The sequence below is a fragment of the Lepisma saccharinum genome, chromosome 10 (genome assembly GCF_977018435.1).
Source record: "Lepisma saccharinum chromosome 10, izLepSacc3.1, whole genome shotgun sequence".
Lineage (NCBI taxonomy): Eukaryota > Metazoa > Arthropoda > Insecta > Zygentoma > Lepismatidae > Lepisma > Lepisma saccharinum.
The window spans coordinates 46,243,530-46,262,148 of record NC_139238.1 but is presented as its reverse complement, the minus strand read 5'-3'; the positions used below and the strand labels follow the sequence as shown (position 1 = coordinate 46,262,148).

The window sequence follows — 18,619 nt, the reverse complement described above, 5'->3', positions numbered from 1 at the left end:
TTTCCCTTCATGCTGATAAAAACACTTGGTATTGAATGAAGGTGATGACGATGTGCTGAAGAATGCTGAAGATTTCTGCAACATGGGGCAGGATTGCATGGGAAGCAACTGATTGCATCACCCTTGCTCTCTTTGCTTGCTTAGGGTTTTCCTCTTCTTGGTAAAGCAGTATGTATTTTTCACATTGATAAAACAAAGGTACTATTCTGGAATCATAATACATCCGCCCACCCTTGATTTACATGAAATTTCACACATTTTGCTATAGAGAAAAGTGTCAGGCTTATCAACAGTGGGAGAGTAGTTAAGCAAGCAGGCAAGTGTCTCTCCCAAACTTTACATGCTATGGTGATCAGGCTAATATCCCAAGTTAATAGTTTAATGCTGTAATATTTTGAGTTAAAATATAATATTGTATAAAACAGACTGATAATTGTACAAGTAGCAGAAAATTTAACCCTGTGTTTTTCAATTTTGAAACCTCGTTGAATCTCCTCCACCTTCCATAACACAAGTGCTCCCCCAAAATTTCTGAAAACTACTTCTGAATGATTCATCAACAATAAATTGACAATAATCGAAATTCAAGGGCGGACAGATCTAACAAAAGCTCTTTCATTGATGTGTTTAAATGTAGAAAAAAATATTCCAAAACATATTAAGAAGTTGTTTTTTTGCGGCTTAACATACCACATACATATCCGACAATAATTTTGAATTTGTTGTTGCATACATTGGGTACTTTAAGGCCTCGTGTAAAATGGGGATATTTTTATAAGTGTTCTGCATAAATCGCAAATTGAAATTATTGAAATTTTGATCATTGCATGAAATTTATAGGATAGGTGATTTTTTTTAAATATATATATATGGCAGTATGCCCTTATAAGTTTTCTTTAATTAGTTATCCATTGTAAGGTTTAAAGAAATCTATGCAATGAGCTTTCCCACATATCATTTAATGTGGTAACATTGAATAAATCAGTGTTTGTAACATAGCAAACATGTTGTGTGTGAGACACACAATACAACCTCGAAAAGAAACTAGATTTCACAAAGTGCCGAAGGACACAAGCACTTTTTACGTTGATGCAGAGCAATAATTTCAGTCAATAGGGGGTCCATCAACAATATTTGATGTGTGGAGTCACCAGTAAGAGATTTTACGCGAGTAAATATTATTGTTGAAACTGCGACCAAAAATAGAAAAGAAAAGAAAAGTTGTTGCTCCCACTATTTCACCACTGTTACTGATTTTTCTCTTCTAGGGGAGCCAGAGAACTTGGGCGAGAGGTTGAAAAGACAGGAAATTCTCGATGCAAAGATAAAGAAATTTTTAGCGGTGAGAAATCAAGTTCCGATTGCAGATATTTTCAGTCATGCTCTTTTGCATGTGTCTTTTAGGAGTGGGAACTCTTCATCCGCCTCCTCATGTGTCTCCTAGAACCATCTCCTGCTGAGCTTTGTGAAATAGCATCTGTGTTGTTAATTTGAACAATAAATACCCCCTATTGTAGACTCCTCTATGTCCAGTGCTCATGTTGTGCAAACATACTGGTAATGTATTTATTCCTAGGTTTCAATATGGATGTCTTTTTTCAAATAATGTTAACTAACTGAATGTTTTTTTTTCTTCTCTGTCTTTCAAATTGGCTTTCAGCTTCCATTGACAACATTTTGTTAACAGTCTACTTTTTGCATTTGTTTTTTACTCAGTTTGGGATGGTTCTTTTTGTTGATTTCATGTTGTGCATTGTTGTAGCAATGTTGAACCAGTCTTATGTCCTCTTTTATTATTGACTCTACTAGGGAAAGTAGAAAACTTGAGACATCGTCACAGTCAGCATTCAAATCATCACCATCGCAACTCCCATAGGGAGAGACACTACCATAGGTATAATAGAACTCCAAGGGACGATACTCGAGATAGACCAAACGAACGGGGGAGCAAAGAACTAGAGAAATTTCCACGTGATCTGAACGAATATCGTGATCGTTATTTTGCCTTTCGTGACCGCATTGGGAAAGAATATTCTGAACTGTGGGAAGAAACTAGTGATCCCAGGTCAAGTGATAACAGACGCTTCACAGAGCGAAGAAAGAAAACAGTGCGTTTTGACTCAGATGACTGGGTCGAAGATGGTGACTCATTACGGGAGACTGAAGGGGAGTGGATGACGTTAAGCAATATCACAAGTGGCCGGTGGGATGGGGACCGGCAAGGCTCTCAGGACTCACAAACTAAGGACTCCGGCATTGATACAAGTAGCACATTTACATCCAGTGAAGATTCAAACCGAGGAGAGTGCCCGAAGGTATCACCTAACAACCGAAACTGTTAGAATAGAATTTTAAGTGAAGAACTTTTGCAGTGCCTTCAAGAATATTCAAGGGAGGGGCCATTTAAGTTTGTTTTTTTCTAATTGAAAAAAGACGTACATTTTCAGCATCTTACTGAATGTATATTAAAAAAAATATATTTAAATTATGCGATTCTGTCTTAACCTCTGAAGACCAAACAATGTGAGTAGTGCACTTTTTTGTGTGTGTTATGACTAAATTGTTTCCTGTACAGTTTAAATTTTGAAAAATATACTTGAATGGTCTCCCCCTTTCGCTAGTTTTCAGTGAATCACAAGTGTTATTTTTATTTTTTAAATTAAATGCAAAATGAAAAGAAAATGCATTTTGATAGAAATTAAATACTTGGTATTCTTCATTGTAAAATTTTAAGTGATGTAATATTTGCTCTCATATATATGCATATATATTTTTTTAGCCACAAGACATGAACAAATTTTGCACACATTGTTATTGTACTGACATTTATTTTAAAAAATTATAACGACTCCAAGATTTTGTATGTACTTTGTAATCCATTAAGTTACATTCACGTCTCATAGTGTATATATGTGCAGTATGATACACAAAATGAAAGTATCATCTGTTCTAAGAGTAATGGATTTATTCTTGACAAGATTGTAATAAAATTGGTCGCTAAAACCTAGGAAGTTACCTCTAAGGGATGAAATTTTCTAGAAAACCACTATTATAGCTCATGACATGGCAACAACATTTTGACTCAAATCTTTAAGAAGCACATGGCGACAAGTTGCAGCAATACATGTTCTGAGTCTCTTTGGTACACCTTCAGTTCGAGACACCACACAGAAGACAACCATGTGGATTAATGTTTATTCTGCCACCTTCATAATACTCGGAGAGCTAATTTCATATTTCACAGAGACTAAATACTTCCTGCAGGAAGTCAAGAAGGTCAACAGTGTGTGTACATGCTCCATCCTGCATGGGCCACTGTGTCTGGATTGGTAGACATGTTCTCAAGGGTTGGGGGATGAAACTTTTGTAACATAGCCTGCATACTCATTACATCCGGTACTCAGTATGCCATGAAGCATAATTTCCATGAAGTAAAACATTTGCTTATACAAGTGCAACCTGATACTGCAATAGTATAGTTCTAATGAGATGATAAAATGTGACAAATCATGCACCACCATACGCATACCACAAATTTTCAGAGTCCTGATAGATTAATGTTTTAACTATATTGTGAGCATACATATAATATGGTAATAACTGTACAATACAATAAGCGAGATTATTAAATGAGGTAACAAGGAACCTGTTGAGCAAAACGTAAGACTTTTAGGTTTCTTCATTATGTAAAATCTTATTGCACAATAAAGATTAAGTTCACTTTTCAAATCATTTCAGTCATCTTAAAATTTTGCTTATAACTTTCTAATTATTACAATATAACCAAATAATTCACACAGGTTATTTTTATTTCTTGAAGGCAATCAACCTAGTCTAGATTTTTCTCAAGGCAAACACATTCACATGGTTGAGAGCATCTATCAATGCTCGGTGGCCAAACATGTTGCGGCTCATGAGGTAATCTTTTGATCTTACCTTCGAACTCCCCAGGTTCGAGCTCTGGTGTGGGTATGGGTGTTCTTTGTGAGTATCCTTTCATCTAATCATCTCTCATCCTCATCATTACAATTATCCACAAGTACTAGAAGACTGGAGTAAAATAACAAAAATGCCAATACACATGTATTCCGTATGAATGTGTTACCATTGAAAAGCTAGAAAACTAGGACAAACTTGTCTTTATGGAATATAAGCTATTACATTTGAGTGTGAATTATTTAATTATTTTGTAACACTTTCAAAATCTATGTGCTGGAGCAAATACTGAAAAGATAACAGGGTGTTTTTATTTAATATCCAGTGGTTCAAATTCATAAAATTATTTATATTTTTAAAAATTACTTGTTTCATATCGGATGCATATTTTTATAGATTAATGCAAAGAAAATCAATCATCAGACAGATATGATATATTCTCTTAATGTACATTCAAGAACTCCTGTATTTCGTGAATATTTGAAACTTATCATCTGAAATCTTGGAATAGGAGAAATATAAATTTGGTGTCGTTACAGTTCAAACAATGAGCTGGGCAGCATATTTTAATAATGTTATAGAACTATGATGTAAATATATTTAAATGTACATTAAAAAATTATTTACAAAAACATCAAACTGCAGTGTTTCAAAAGTCACACAACTCTAACTTTTATCAACAATAATTTGAAAACTTAAGGTTTTCTTTCATATTGAGGGCTTCCTCGATGGCACAGTGGTAGTGTTGTCACATTGTAATCAAGAGGTCCCAGTTTCGATACCCGGTGGAGGCACATTGTGGTTCAGATTCCACTTTAAACTGTAGGTCCAATCCCGATTACTCTTACTGTGTATAAAGTGGTCTAAAAACACCAAATCAATCAATCTTTCATCTTGGAGCTTTGTTGTTTGATATGTTTGTTTAATATTTAAATACTTTACATTGTCTACTTTTCTTTACAAAAACCTGTAGAAATTAATTAATGAGCCAAGTCTGAGAAATGTTTTTCCCAGAATACTAATTTTGGAGGAGAGAAGATATGGGTCATAATTCAGTTTCATCATTGCTCCCATGCTAATCATTAGTTTGTGTCCAATTTGGTCATGTGCAATGCCTGAAGGGTTTGAAAATAGTGGTTTTATGGGTGAAGTCAAAAGATGGCATTTTAGTGGCATTTGACCTTAGCAACACTACCAGTCCAAAATGTTGTTAGTGGGCATAGTTCCCAAGTACTGATCATATAACCCCTTGGAAAATCATAAATGATAATTTTGCTTCTGAAAAGTTACTTTTTACAGTAATTTTTGTTGCACCTGGCAATACTACTGAGTTGTGCCAGGGAGCAAGTAATTTGCAATACCAGAATAACTGGAATAGGAAAGTTAAACCAGGGTTCCCAGGAGCAACCAATAATCCTTACAGAAGTGACATTTCAGGGCCAAATGATGATTTACGATTCTATCATGCAGTCAATCTCAAAATTGCAAGTTATGACCATGTGATGGTTTCTGGTAATTTATTCTCCACTGAAGTTGGCATTTTCATAAACCTTCACACTAACTGAGCCACTAATTAATATTTCCTGTATGGAACTTGCAACCAAAAGTAATTTTAAAATATCAGTGCATTCTGCTTCATAATGCATAATGAATATCCCTTCTAGTGTTGATGTTATAATTGAACAAATTTAGGGTTGCAAGACTTCTGAAACACTACTATCATATTCTCAGTTTTGGACTTTTAACAACTGTGTTATTTTTAAAATTACCAACATTTCAGAGGCTGATTCTGCCTCCGTCTTCAGGGGAGTGTGTAAGTTACTAAATCACATTGCAATCCCTGGACACATGATGTGTTTGGGGATGGTGTCTATATAGAGAATAAATTGTTGCCTTGTAGGGCTATTCTCGGTGGCCAAGGCTTCACCTCGTCTGTAGGTTGCAAGGACCTCTTGTACATGAAGTTGCAGGGAAGAAAATAGCTACAACAGAAAATTCAAGGAAATATCACATATGACTGCAACAACAGAACCGATCAACCAACCCAGCCTAGAGACCGGACCAATATGGACACCATTAGTTAGTAACTTTTTCAAAAAACAATAGAAGGCAGCACTACACCAAACGCAACCACATGACACATTTATCCACAGAACACAACATAAACACTAAAAAATAGTGAAAAAATTGTACAAAAAAAATAATTATAAAAAAAATCTTAAACAACAACGGGACCAGAGTACACAATTCGGACACTATATCTCCATACACCTAAGATCTCACGCACAGTCTCTATAGATTATTCATATACATTGCACACCAACCCCCCTTTACATCATTTACAGATACATCTCCAACCCTGCTTTGGCCAGTCAGTATCCAAAGAGGATCAGTGTAGCACATGCACTGGAAGAACTGTATATCCACAACCATTCAGGGTCTGACAGTTGCATGTAAGCAGCACTGAAGGAGCATTACATTTTTAGGGGGTTGATTCACAATGGTATCAATCCTTTGGAAGGTGGAGCCTGGGCCACCGCAAATTAATCCTCCCTGGCAACCTATATAGAAAAAAACAGTCCTGAAGGGACCACCAGACGAAGTGGAGCCTGGGCCACTCATAACTCTCCCTGGCAACTTCATGTACAAGAGGTGCTTGTAACCAACAGACAAGGTGGAGCCTTGGCCACCGAGAATAATCCTACAAGGCAACAATTTATTCTCTATATAGACACCATCCCCCAAACACATCATGTGTCCAGGGATTGCAATATGATTTAGTAGATCAGACACTACCCTGAAGATGGAGGCAGAATCAGCCTCCGAAATGTTGGTAATTTTAAAAATATCACAGTGGTTAAAAGTCCAAAACAGAATGAATAAATCGCTACTATCATATGTTCAAAACTTATTGAGAACATCCTTTATTTTCATTTTAATTTATTATATAAGGGAGAAACAATATTCATAGATTTTATAAGATAGACGATTTTATGAATAAACCTCATATTAACATAATTTAAATAGATTATATAAATAGATTTGTAGATTGATTGATTGAATTTAAAGTCCACTTTATGCACATATAGGCTAATTGGGACTGTACCTTCAGTTTAAAGTTGGATCCAAACGACTGTGCCATGTGCCTCCACTGGGTAAATTTTCTTATACAGGGTGTTTCTGTGACCTTCAATCAAACTGGCAGGGGTGGATGGAGACTGACCCAAGTACCAATATGAGCTAAGGAACTCCAGTCTGGAAACATGTCATTGAAATCTTATACGCCAAAACTAGTTGGGACTGCCTATGACAGTGGAGTAAGACAACTGAGAGATGCAGCTTGTAGATTTAATACAGACATTTCTACAGTGTGTTGTAGCACTCTACAATGAAAATGTTAAAGTAGATGTTCAAAATGGTGGTCCCCAGCATTGATGCAGGCAAGGCAGCATAGCAAGAAGCTCTGTTGCATCCGCTCTAACGTCCCTGGAGTTGTTCTGACTATATCACAGGCTTCGACATTTGGGGCTGCCATTTTGAAGAACTATTGTAACGTTTTCAATGTATAGTGTCATGATGCACTCTAGTAATGTCCGTATAAAATCTACAACACATCTGTCAGTTGTCTTATTCCACTGTCATAGGCAGTCCCAATACAAGGGCTTTTTTTTTCAACCTCCAATAGAGCATGAAATCAAAACCACAGATAATAGGAAAATGGGTATATTGACAAAAGTTACATACACGTATAATCTACTTTTCAACGTAATCACCAAGAAGATTCAGACATTTATCGTACCGATGCACCAGCTTTCCAATACCCTCTGCAAAAAAGGTGCCGCCTGTCTGTTGAGCCAGGTCTGCACAGTGTTCCAAAGCTCCTCATTGGTGTGGAATTACCATCCTCCCAACCACTTTTTCATCGCTGGGAAAAGGTGGAAGTCACTCAGCACCAAGTCTGGGTTGTAGGGAGGGTGATCAAACACTTCCCAGTGGAATAGTTGAAGAAGGTTTTGGGTTAATGCAGCAACATGCGGTCGGACATTGTCATGAAGCAAGACAATGCCTGAAGACAGCATGCCTCTCCGTTTGTACTGGATGGCTCTGCATAGTCTACGCAATGTCTCACAGTATCCAAGGTGTTCTGTACAATGGTTAGAGGGCTGACTGTGAAATTTGGGAAAATCTTCGGACAGTTCTGAAATTGTGAACCGACACCTCATCCGAACCACATGATCCACATGCTACAGGAGTACATCTGAGCTCGCTACAGACTTCCGTCCCTGACCACCTTCATCATGAACGTCCGTTCGGCCATTTTGAAATTTCCTGCACCATTCGCGAACCACGCCGTCACTCAGAAAGTTTTCACCGTATACATGGCTCATTTGAGGGTGAATTTCCGCTGCATTGTGCCCCTCTGCCTGTAGAAATCGTATCACACTACGCACCTCGCACTTGGCGGGAGAGTCGATTGTAGCAGACATCTCTACGTGCCCGTTGCTCAGCTTCAATTGAAGCATTGGCCTTGGCAGTGGTGGTGGTAGTGGCAGGGGGATGCCTATCACGCTGTGTGATGCCTCGCTTCCTATCACTTCACAGGCCACCTGGCAGCACCATTGGAGGTTGAAGGGAAAAAAATAGCCCTCGTAGTTTTGGCGTATAAGTTTTTAATGACATGTTTCCAGACAGGGGTTCCTTATCTCACATTGGTAATTGGGTCAGTCTCCATCCACCCTGCCCGTTTGTTTCAAGATCACAGAAACACCATGTAGAATACCCTTATTAATATACTATGATTAGTTTTGTTCTATTAATTTTGTTTGCCACTGCCATCATCAACACATTAAAAATAAAGAATCACAGTTTCAGATAATGTAAATACTCGTACCGGTACTTGTTTTGGGTATGTTATTGTCTTCTCATGATATCCATTCTGTACAACCTTAATATATTCATATAGGCTTGTATAATGCAAATAAATTAGGTAGGCATATAGATAGTGATTGGCAGTTATAAAATAATTAATTTCAAGCTAATATATAAAATCCCTGTACAGAATTTTTTTTAATATGTTATCCATTTATCAGTTTATTTTGACTGATAAATGATTACAGTATATTTAACTTGTGATTCACTGATTTCCTAATAAAACCAAATACGATTAGCTTGTTAGATGGTAGCTATTGGTAGTTTGTACTTAGCATTTTAGTAGTGTTGTTCTATATCAAGAAAATTGCCTTGTTATAATAGTACCTGTAGTAGTCACCTGTTTGGGTGTTGAATACTTAATAGCTTGCAACTAACATAGAGTTTTTGTCTTGATTGTTTACACACACACACATACACATACACCTATTTATAGTCCACTGCTGCTGGTGCTAATTATATTTTCTCTTACACATTTATTTATAAAACTGGAGCAATTACTAATAAGGTTGTCATAAAAATAGTTTATCTTAGGCATATGTGTGTTAATGAAAATATTTCACATCATTAATGCTATAGGATTTACATTATTTCTTACCAAAATATTACATGTCCCACTTCAACGAGTTATCATGAAATGTTTAAATATGTATTTTTACAAAATTGTAGCATAGTTATTTTAAATATGGGAAAATTAATGTACCTCAAAAGTAAATTGTATTATTTTTGCAGTCAAGTTCTTCAATTTGAGAACAGTGAATTTACATATTAAATTCTGTTCCTACTGTGCCAAGATTCCTTGTTTGCTTAAGTTTTGGTTCCACAGATATAAACTTTTATCAAGAGACCATGGTAGGTTAATAGATTGTACATTATATAACCAGTTCGAGTGGATGACTTTTGATATATTTCAGAGTAGTTTTAATTTTTTTCATCATATGAAACTGATATACTGTTATACAACAAACAATTATACATATAAGACTGAGTGCTTCACGATTTATTAAACTATGTCCTTTTTTAAATGCATATTTCTTGAGGTAATTCCATACGTTAATCATGGATTAAGAGAATACAATGAAACAAGAGCATGATGATTTTTGGGGGTTTACGAAAGGTTTATACAAATGTAATTTAAAATAGATTCAGCTTTAAGCTTTAAAAGCTTATTTATTTACGTGAGGAACCAAATTATTTTTTCATTGTTCACGAACTGTAAGTATTTCATACATAACGCTACAAGCCTGATGTAAATTTGCAATATATGAAACATTAAGTTTACTGTTTAGAGATCAATACAAACTTCAAAATAGTGATCCTGATGGTCGAGGCTCAAGAATTTGCCACTGGCAGTTCAGGCTTGAGTTCGTCAAGGGCAAAAGTGTTTCTTTGTGGCTAACCCTTCATCAGTTCCATCTATCATCACTGTTGAATTTGCCATACAGGGTGTCACTGTACAACTCCAACAGACTTTCACAGTGTGTAAAGGATATCAAGACGAACAATTTTCCTTAGTAGCGTTTGGTTCATTGAAGTCTTGTTTCGATGCTATAAGCCCTCAAAAGTGACATTTTCTATCCTGTTGCCATTATAGTTTATTTTATTTGTTGGATAACATATTAAATAGAGATAATGTGCCATGCTCATGGAAACACTTTCATGCAAGCATAAACTTGTGCAGGCTGACCTTCCCCCCCTTCCCCCACGCATGTATGATCATGTACCACCATGTATTCCTGTTTTATATTCCTCATTATCCTGCACACTGACTCTGGAACATTTCTGACTTGGGGTTCACTTAAATAATAATAATAATAATAAAAATAAAAATCTTACATGTATATAAAAGTGAGAGAGGTAATGGAGAATACACACATAATTAGGACTCAATCTCCCCTTCTTTAGATTTTTATGAAATTTGCAAAATCTGTGTGCTTCTAGTACAAAAATACTATACACATTTTGAAAATTGCTATTTTCCAAAATATTGGTATAACCTCAGAACAAACTCTGAGAGCATGTTGTTGCTTCCTTTTACTAAACCAATACTTTTACTTTCGAATGAGCTTGGAACATGTTCCTTCTCTCTCTCTCTCTCTCTCTCTCTCTCTCTCTCTCTCTCTCTCTCTCTCTCTCTCTCTCTTCATGCTTTTCAGTACACTACACAGAAAACATGCTAGGATTTTTTTTAATGTGAATAATATATCCTAATTGAAACTATGCTTTTGGAGATAATATGAATGAAAAAAAGTTCTTTTATAATCCCCACATCTATTGTAACTTTCTGTACCTTTCAAGCTTTCAGAGGGTACAATATGGATTGATGGAGTACTGTATTCTCTCCTAAAAATTGGGAGGTACAGTGTACTCCTGTACTTCTCTGTTCCAGCACCTCTGATCCCCCATATATTTTTTCTTGCGCATTGAAGAAGGACTTAGTGTATGTAGTTTGGAAGTTTTTCCTACAGACTTTACATTGATTGCATAACGGTGTGTCCATAGCACACTAAAATTGTTTGTCACTTTCTGACAGAAATAAATGAGTCAGTGGCAACCATAAGTTTGTAATGCATTGCTGCATTCATACAGGATAGAAAATGCCTTTTTCCTAGAACTTATGGCAAATATCACTAAGAAAACTTGTTGTTAAAAAATACACAAAATACATAAACAGCATGATACAAGACACCTTAAAGTTTGTCCCAGCTTTCAACTCCATCTCGAAGTTATCCACAAGGCTGGTTGATCGAGAGACGGTAAAGAAGATGTGGTTGAAGTTCTGATGACACTACTTGCTGTTATCTGCTGGAAGATGTCATTGCAGTCCTACAGTGTTGGTAAATTTCAGGTTGTTCCTGTTGATGGCTGAAGAGGATGGGTTTTTCACATTTAACTGTGTTGTACTATGATAAATCCATTATTCTCAGCCATAAATCAGAACAACCTGGAACTTACCAATGCCAAGATGGAGTTGAAAGCTCAGATAAACTTTGAAAGTGTCTGGTATTGTGCTGTTTATGTGTTTTGTGTTTTTTTTAAACAAAAATGTTGAAGACGTAAGAAGTTTTTTAATATCATAAAACTTGATTGTCTTGGTGTCCTATACAAGATTTGAAAATTTGTTGGCAACATCTTGTGTGCGTTTGTGTGTGTATCTATATTTACACTTACATGTATTTACAGGATGTCGCCAATTTCACTTACTTTGAAAAGAATTCTGTATTGTTGAGAGTATGCTGCTTCTAAGGAGGAGATGCTTGTTACACACACACATACACACACACACACACAGCTAATCTTCTTGAAAATGGCAAACTTACCAAAATGTAGCATCATTATTCCTAACAAGTGACTTTATATATTACCGATCTACTCAACTGCAATATTTGTTGTTACACCCCAGAATTTCTCTTGCTCTTCCCTTATATCACACACATACAAGTTGTTGGAGGAAAATACTAACAAACTTTCACATTGAGTAGAGAACATCAAGGGAAACAAATTTTCATGGTAACAATTTGCTCGTTGAAATCTTGTTAGCACTACAAAACATTTTTTAAACCTAAGTGTATGCACACATATAGTACCGATTCATTGTTGCCACTGACACTTATTTTTTCAGTGGGATACCCAAATATAATTGTTATTATGAAGAATTAATTGAAATATAAATGTATGAAAAATAAATTGCTTCATCTTTCATTCTAAAATTACACACACCAGTAGTAAGCACAAAATAATATTGAAAAAGATAATAAAAACATACAAATCCTTCTTAAGTATAGTTAGGGTGAGGTTTCCACAAGACAAAAACCCTATGTATGCATAGTTGCTAATTTTAAATTTGCTGAAAAGATATATAATAGTGTAGACCATGTTGCAGACTGGAATTTAGGTAAAGTACAATTGGATGTTTTGTGTCTTGGAATCAGCAGAGTTGGCACTCCTGAGTAGTTGGTAGTTTAACAACCACATCTTTCTTGCTTTGCCTGCATTGGTTAGCACAGTCTTCTCTTTTTATTTGATTACCCAACACTGTCCTATGTTTTACTAGTTTAGTTATGTTTCTCTAATACATGCTGCATTATAATGAGGATAGGTATATGTGTGTGTGATGGTTTGAATGTGTGGGTGCATTGTTGAATGAAGCTGTTATTTTAATGTACATAATTTCATTTAAATCTTGTTAAAAAAAATCTTTCTTTTTATGCATTAAGTAAGGAAGGGAAAATTATATTTATATTTCCATTTCTCTGGAAGGGAAAATTATATTTATTTAAAATACATTTGGTGTAACGTTGTCCTTTCTGAACTTGCCATGTATTGACCTTTCATTGAGAAATTAGATGGCAGTAGTGATCCTATAAAAAAATTTTTGGAAGTTTGAAAGTTAATACAAAATACTACATATCTTAATAATGATTGCCATTACATATTAATGGTCATTTTTTTAAAAAAAAACTGAAAAGGAGGCATCATATTGTCACTGCCACATGGTGCTCATGCTTCAGATTGAATCAACACAACATTGTGGGGTAGACAGGCTATGCACAAACTACATTGGAATGCATGAATGCACTACTAGAACATTACAGCTAGGAATATGCATGTTAAATTACAATGTTCCAACAGAGTGTGGACCAACGCTGCCTTCTTTGTTTCCATGTTGTTTGACCATCAACTGTTGTCTCATTTAAGACTGACACAGGAACTATTGAGCTGTTGCTAGTACAGAAAGAACATGTTAAACCAAATGTGTATAGTCGTGATTATCACTGAAATTCTTCTCTTTTTATCTCTGTAAGATTCATATAAAGTGCATTTTAACATCAACACTTCCTTGTATATTGTTATAGTTTCAAGATTTGAGAGTGGCTTTCTGTTGACTGGGAATTGTTAAAAAAGGAAGCTAATTTTGAAATGAAATTATTATATTATGTTTATGAACTCATGATTTTATGATTAAAGGTATCTTTATATAAAGAATGGACTTCTAGAATTGAATAATATAGTAAATATTGCAATGAGGATACACATATTTATTAGAGCTGAGCCAATGCCGATGCTGATGTAAGATAGAAAAGTATTGATTGGAATTTTTTCACCAATACCAATTGATACCTTTCCAGAGTTTTGGTATTGAGCACAGTCTGCAAAAATAACATGCAACACTTTCTCAGAGTCTAATTAACCTACGAATAATACAAAATTTTAAGTTTTCATTTACTTTACACAAGAATTACATGAAAATGTGGATTTTGTAAGTAAGAGTAAGTCAGTCTTGAATATTTTAAAGTAAAACTCCTAATTTATGCACATAAGTTGCAGTGGACTTTATTAATATTAAACATTATTTTGAACAACTTTTGATACAATTTTTAAGCATGGGTATCGGTGTCAGCTCAGCCATAATATATACAGTCTGTAGCTAAGCAAAAGCAAGATATTCAAAAGAAGTGAAGCCTTCAAGATAAGCAACTTTCCTTAATCATATTTTTCTTGTGGAGGCCTTGTTTTGATGTACCTGCCATTTTGATGCTACAAGCTGTCAAGAAACTGCATTTTATCTTCTATGTATCCAACCATGCAGCATATTTCCACAGTTGCCACTGACATTTTCTTTTCGTATTGTATGACTTACTAAAATCAATATGCTACCAGAGTGAATGAGGGATCTCAGTGGCGGCATATAGTGATACAGATCTCACTTTAAAGCTATAGGTCCAGTCCCAATTAGCCTTGCTGCACATAAAGTGCCAGAGTGAAATTAGCATTTGTAAAGCTCTCACTCCATGCACATATCACCATCCATCCATATGTTTCTTATACTGTAAGATACTTTTGCACTGCCCTCCATGATTGTGTGGTATGAATTCGATGGTTTGAACCCTTGGTAGAACCTGTATCATTATGTTTCTCCCATTATTCATTGATTGATTTGCTTTATTTTACTTCGCTTTTTGTGCCACTTTTGGCTAATTTGCGGAGATGGGAATGAGTGATGATATGATGAAATTGGTGAATGGCCACTCACAAACATCCATGCCAGGCTGGGATTTGAACCCGGGACCCCTGGTGTCATACCGCAATGTAATCACTCCACCATGGGGGCTGGCTTCCATCATTCATCATTGTGATTAAACCAAGAGGTAGAAAACTGATGTAGAATAAATAATAAAAAAAAGATCAAGGATAATATTAATTATTTTTGCCCAGGGCTATTCATACTCCACAGGGTCCATTATCTTGGCTGGTTAACCAGTCTAGTTAACAAAATTTTCTTTTTTTTTCACTATGTTCTCTGACAGAAAATAAAATAAATGTCAGTGGCAACCTTGTATCCATGTTGTTTTTCAAGGACCAATAGCTCAAAGAGAAACACATTAGAACAATTTGAGGCCAAGTACATTCCCTGAATATTGTGGGTTTATAGAATGAAGAATGACACACTGTGTGTTTGCATATTTGACTACTAGAGATGAACTGGTATGGATATCAGATGGAGTGATTCATGACAATTAATCCAAGTTATGTTTAAATAACCAAAATAAGAGTAGATGCAATTTAATCCCTTTGTGATGTTCTGTTTTCTTGTGTCATGAATTACACAAAATTAAGAATTTCAGTAATTCTATCACCCTGCTCTCAAAATAATTAAAAAAATTAGCAGAAGTTATTGTTTTCATATCTGGATTATAAAATATGAACATAAGAATATTTTAGACCAGAATACTAGTAGATAACATAACAAACATATGAAGTGACACCTAATCTTCTAGATTTTTCAGATTGTTCAAATATTGGGATTGACACAAAATTAGGTGAGAATATCTGGAATCTGTATCAGTTCACAGTGCTATTGCCTCATCCTACTACACAAACATACACACACAAATGTGTATATATACACACAGTGCTTTTGGGGGGGACTTTAGTATTTTTCTTAACTCAATTTGCTACTGTGACACTAAAAATAGAAGAAAGTGAAATCAACTTATTCCATGAAACTCGTACAAAATTACTCATGAGAGCTACTAAAATCTGTGTGGTTTATTCATACATGAACATATGTATAAATATATATATTGGTGTAGTCTTGAGTTGTTCTCAAAAAAGAGTAAATATTGATGCAACATTACATGCTTCCTTTAAAAAGCACTGCTTATGTGCATAGTATTACATAATATTTAGTTATTTGAAAACATGATATCCACACCAGTACATACCATACCATATGCCCACCATATGCACTTTCATAGCATATAGATTAATTTTCTAAGTATCTCCATGGGTAGTACAAAGGTGATAATATTTTTCATATGCTTATTGAGGGTATTCAAAATACAGCGATTCTTTGGCAGTAGTATGATATGTAGAATCAAAATGGTTTTTTTTTTTGTGATTTTAAAATATACTTTCCAATGTGTGAAGCTTTATATTTGATGTAAGTTTACATTACAATTTGAGTTTCATTAATTTAAGTAGGATATGAAACGTGCAAATATGTTCAAAGAATACTGTAATAAATGTATTTAAAAACTATACAAAGTTCCATAAATGGCAAAACATCTAAAAGAAATATGGAGAAATGAATGTACATGCAGCATGCACATTTCTACAATGACTTTGAACTTATACAAAAATAAGTAGAAAATAGTTTTGATAGGAGATAATTTGTAGTTATATTTGGTGAATTTAAGATTTTTTTTTGCCTTTACCTTCTCTATGTAATGTAGTGGATAGTTATTTGCTTTTACATTGTGAGTGTTTCTAACTACCCAAGTTAATTTTGGGGGTTCTGTTTTAACCCCAAAATTGAATAATTTGAAACAATGTGATACAAACCCCATATTTTTTTCATGTTTGGAGGTACATGCTCTTTAATTAAAGGGATTTTTTTAAAAAAAAAATACTGTATATATAATGTTTTGGTAAACTAAATCGAAAATGAAATTGACAATTTGGAATAGCAATTAATTCAAACTTGAAGTCAACATCCCTGAATACTGTGCTTCATGAGAGATAAATTTACAGAGAAATTATTAATCAACAAAAAATAAATGAGATAAAGCAGATTTTAACAAAACTTTAGTGTGACATGGTAGAATGTGATATAACCAAACTCATGTTGTAGCAAGAATATCATGTGACACTAGCACTAATGTAGTGAGTGCCAAGGTTGAGGTACATGCTGCAACATATATTTTAAATGTATATATATTGTTACCGTGCATGCAAAGAAGTCCATATTATTCATTCTTATTTTGAACATAGTGGCTTGAGACCAATGCCATTGTTTGTTATTGTTTTATAGGAAGCATTTGAAGTGTACACATGTGATCGATAACATAGTTATTCAGGTTTTTATAGAAGTTGATAGCTTTTTGGTTACATGAATTCGCCAATTATATTGTCAGTGCTATAAGGAAATACAGACTGACCTCAACATGTGTAAATGCATACTATATAAACATGTGTACAAATTTATATTTGGCATATGTATTATTTATGAATAGTATGTGTACAAAATGTATGAAGTGTAATTGCATTTGTTAAATGTGTGTATTGTGAGTGTCTTAAGTCTGAATACTTAAATAGTAGTGCACACTGGCTTGAAACGTAAGCTGATCTCTCTCCATCATTGCCATAAACCTCATGTTTATCTTTCTCAAGCTTACATATATGCATATATGAAGATGTGTTCACACTTTGTTCAACAATTAGCCAAACGTGACAGAAAATAAGTAAAAAAGATACTCTAGATCCAGTATCACCAGTCAGGCAGGATCCAGTTCAGCAGCAGTTCAGCAGCCAGGAACCCCCTCACACACACACACACAAAATAATATATACTGGGTCGACTACATGGCACTTTAATTTTCAAAAATGAGAGTTATGATTACTCTCGAAGCTTGGTAACTTCTCCAGTACTCATCTGACCTTCAGCAGAGAGAATTGCTTCATAATTCATCACTCGATGTACTGTGTCATTGGGGACTATTTCCTCTCAAGATCTTACTTTTGAAGCTGTTTGACCATCTGTGAACATTATGCAGAAGTAGATTTTGTACCCATATCTACTGTGCAACATCTTATTCCCATGAATTTTCACACATTTAATTTTTTTAGATTTTATTTCAATATTCCACATAATGACTGATGGTCAAAAAAGAAGGGGAGGGGGATATATTACATACATCAAATTGAACTTCTGTAAGAAATTTCAGAACAGTTCACTTACACAAGTTGAGGTCATTCTGTTGCATAGTTGTACCAAATTTTTATGGACAATTTATATACCTATCAACAAGGAAAGCAGTTAGCAGAAAAGGTACAGTGAAAGCATGCAGAAATGAAGCAAATAATAGTGAAAACATCTGGTCAATCCTTCACCTCTTTTTCTGGGAGGGAACAGAGAACGGCGAAGTAAGGTGCCATCGTCACATTCTGTGCTTGTGCTTAAATGATATGGGTTAGATTGAAGTGTGTGTCCAACATTACAAGAATTGGCATAGGAGAAATGTTATGAAGAGCTCCCAAATACTTGAATGGTTAGAGCTCTCGACTTTGGTGAATGTCATCTGTTGAAGCTTCAACATTTGGGGTACACCCAGCATCATGAGGATAATTGGGGAGCTATTTGATAGCAATAGTAAAACACTGGTCATGTAAGAAACAATACAGCAGCAATGAAATTCAATGTGCCAACCATGCATCGCCCAATGAAAAGCCACTTGGGGTGACTCTCTTTTTC

At 35.0% G+C, this 18,619-nt stretch overlaps 2 protein-coding genes across 7 annotated transcripts in view; both read left to right on the top strand.

Annotated features, from left to right (window-relative positions):
• Positions 1-18,619, top strand: part of Rim (Rab3 interacting molecule) — a 500,966-nt gene that overhangs the window by 348,905 nt on the left and 133,442 nt on the right. For 4 of the 6 annotated variants that reach the window (XM_083129798.1, XM_083129799.1, XM_083129797.1 and 1 more), the window contains exon 4: positions 1,810-2,315. The exons of 1 other annotated variant lie outside the window; for it this stretch is intronic. In XM_083129798.1, the coding sequence (XP_082985924.1) occupies positions 1,810-2,315 (506 nt within the window). Of the gene's footprint in view, positions 1-1,268; positions 1,343-1,809; positions 2,316-18,619 lie in introns of all 6 variants that reach the window. One more of the 6 variants, XM_083129800.1, reaches the window with a different exon arrangement.
• Positions 1-18,619, top strand: part of botv (exostosin like glycosyltransferase 3) — a 607,246-nt gene that overhangs the window by 506,795 nt on the left and 81,832 nt on the right. The gene's annotated exons all lie outside the window — the stretch shown is intronic.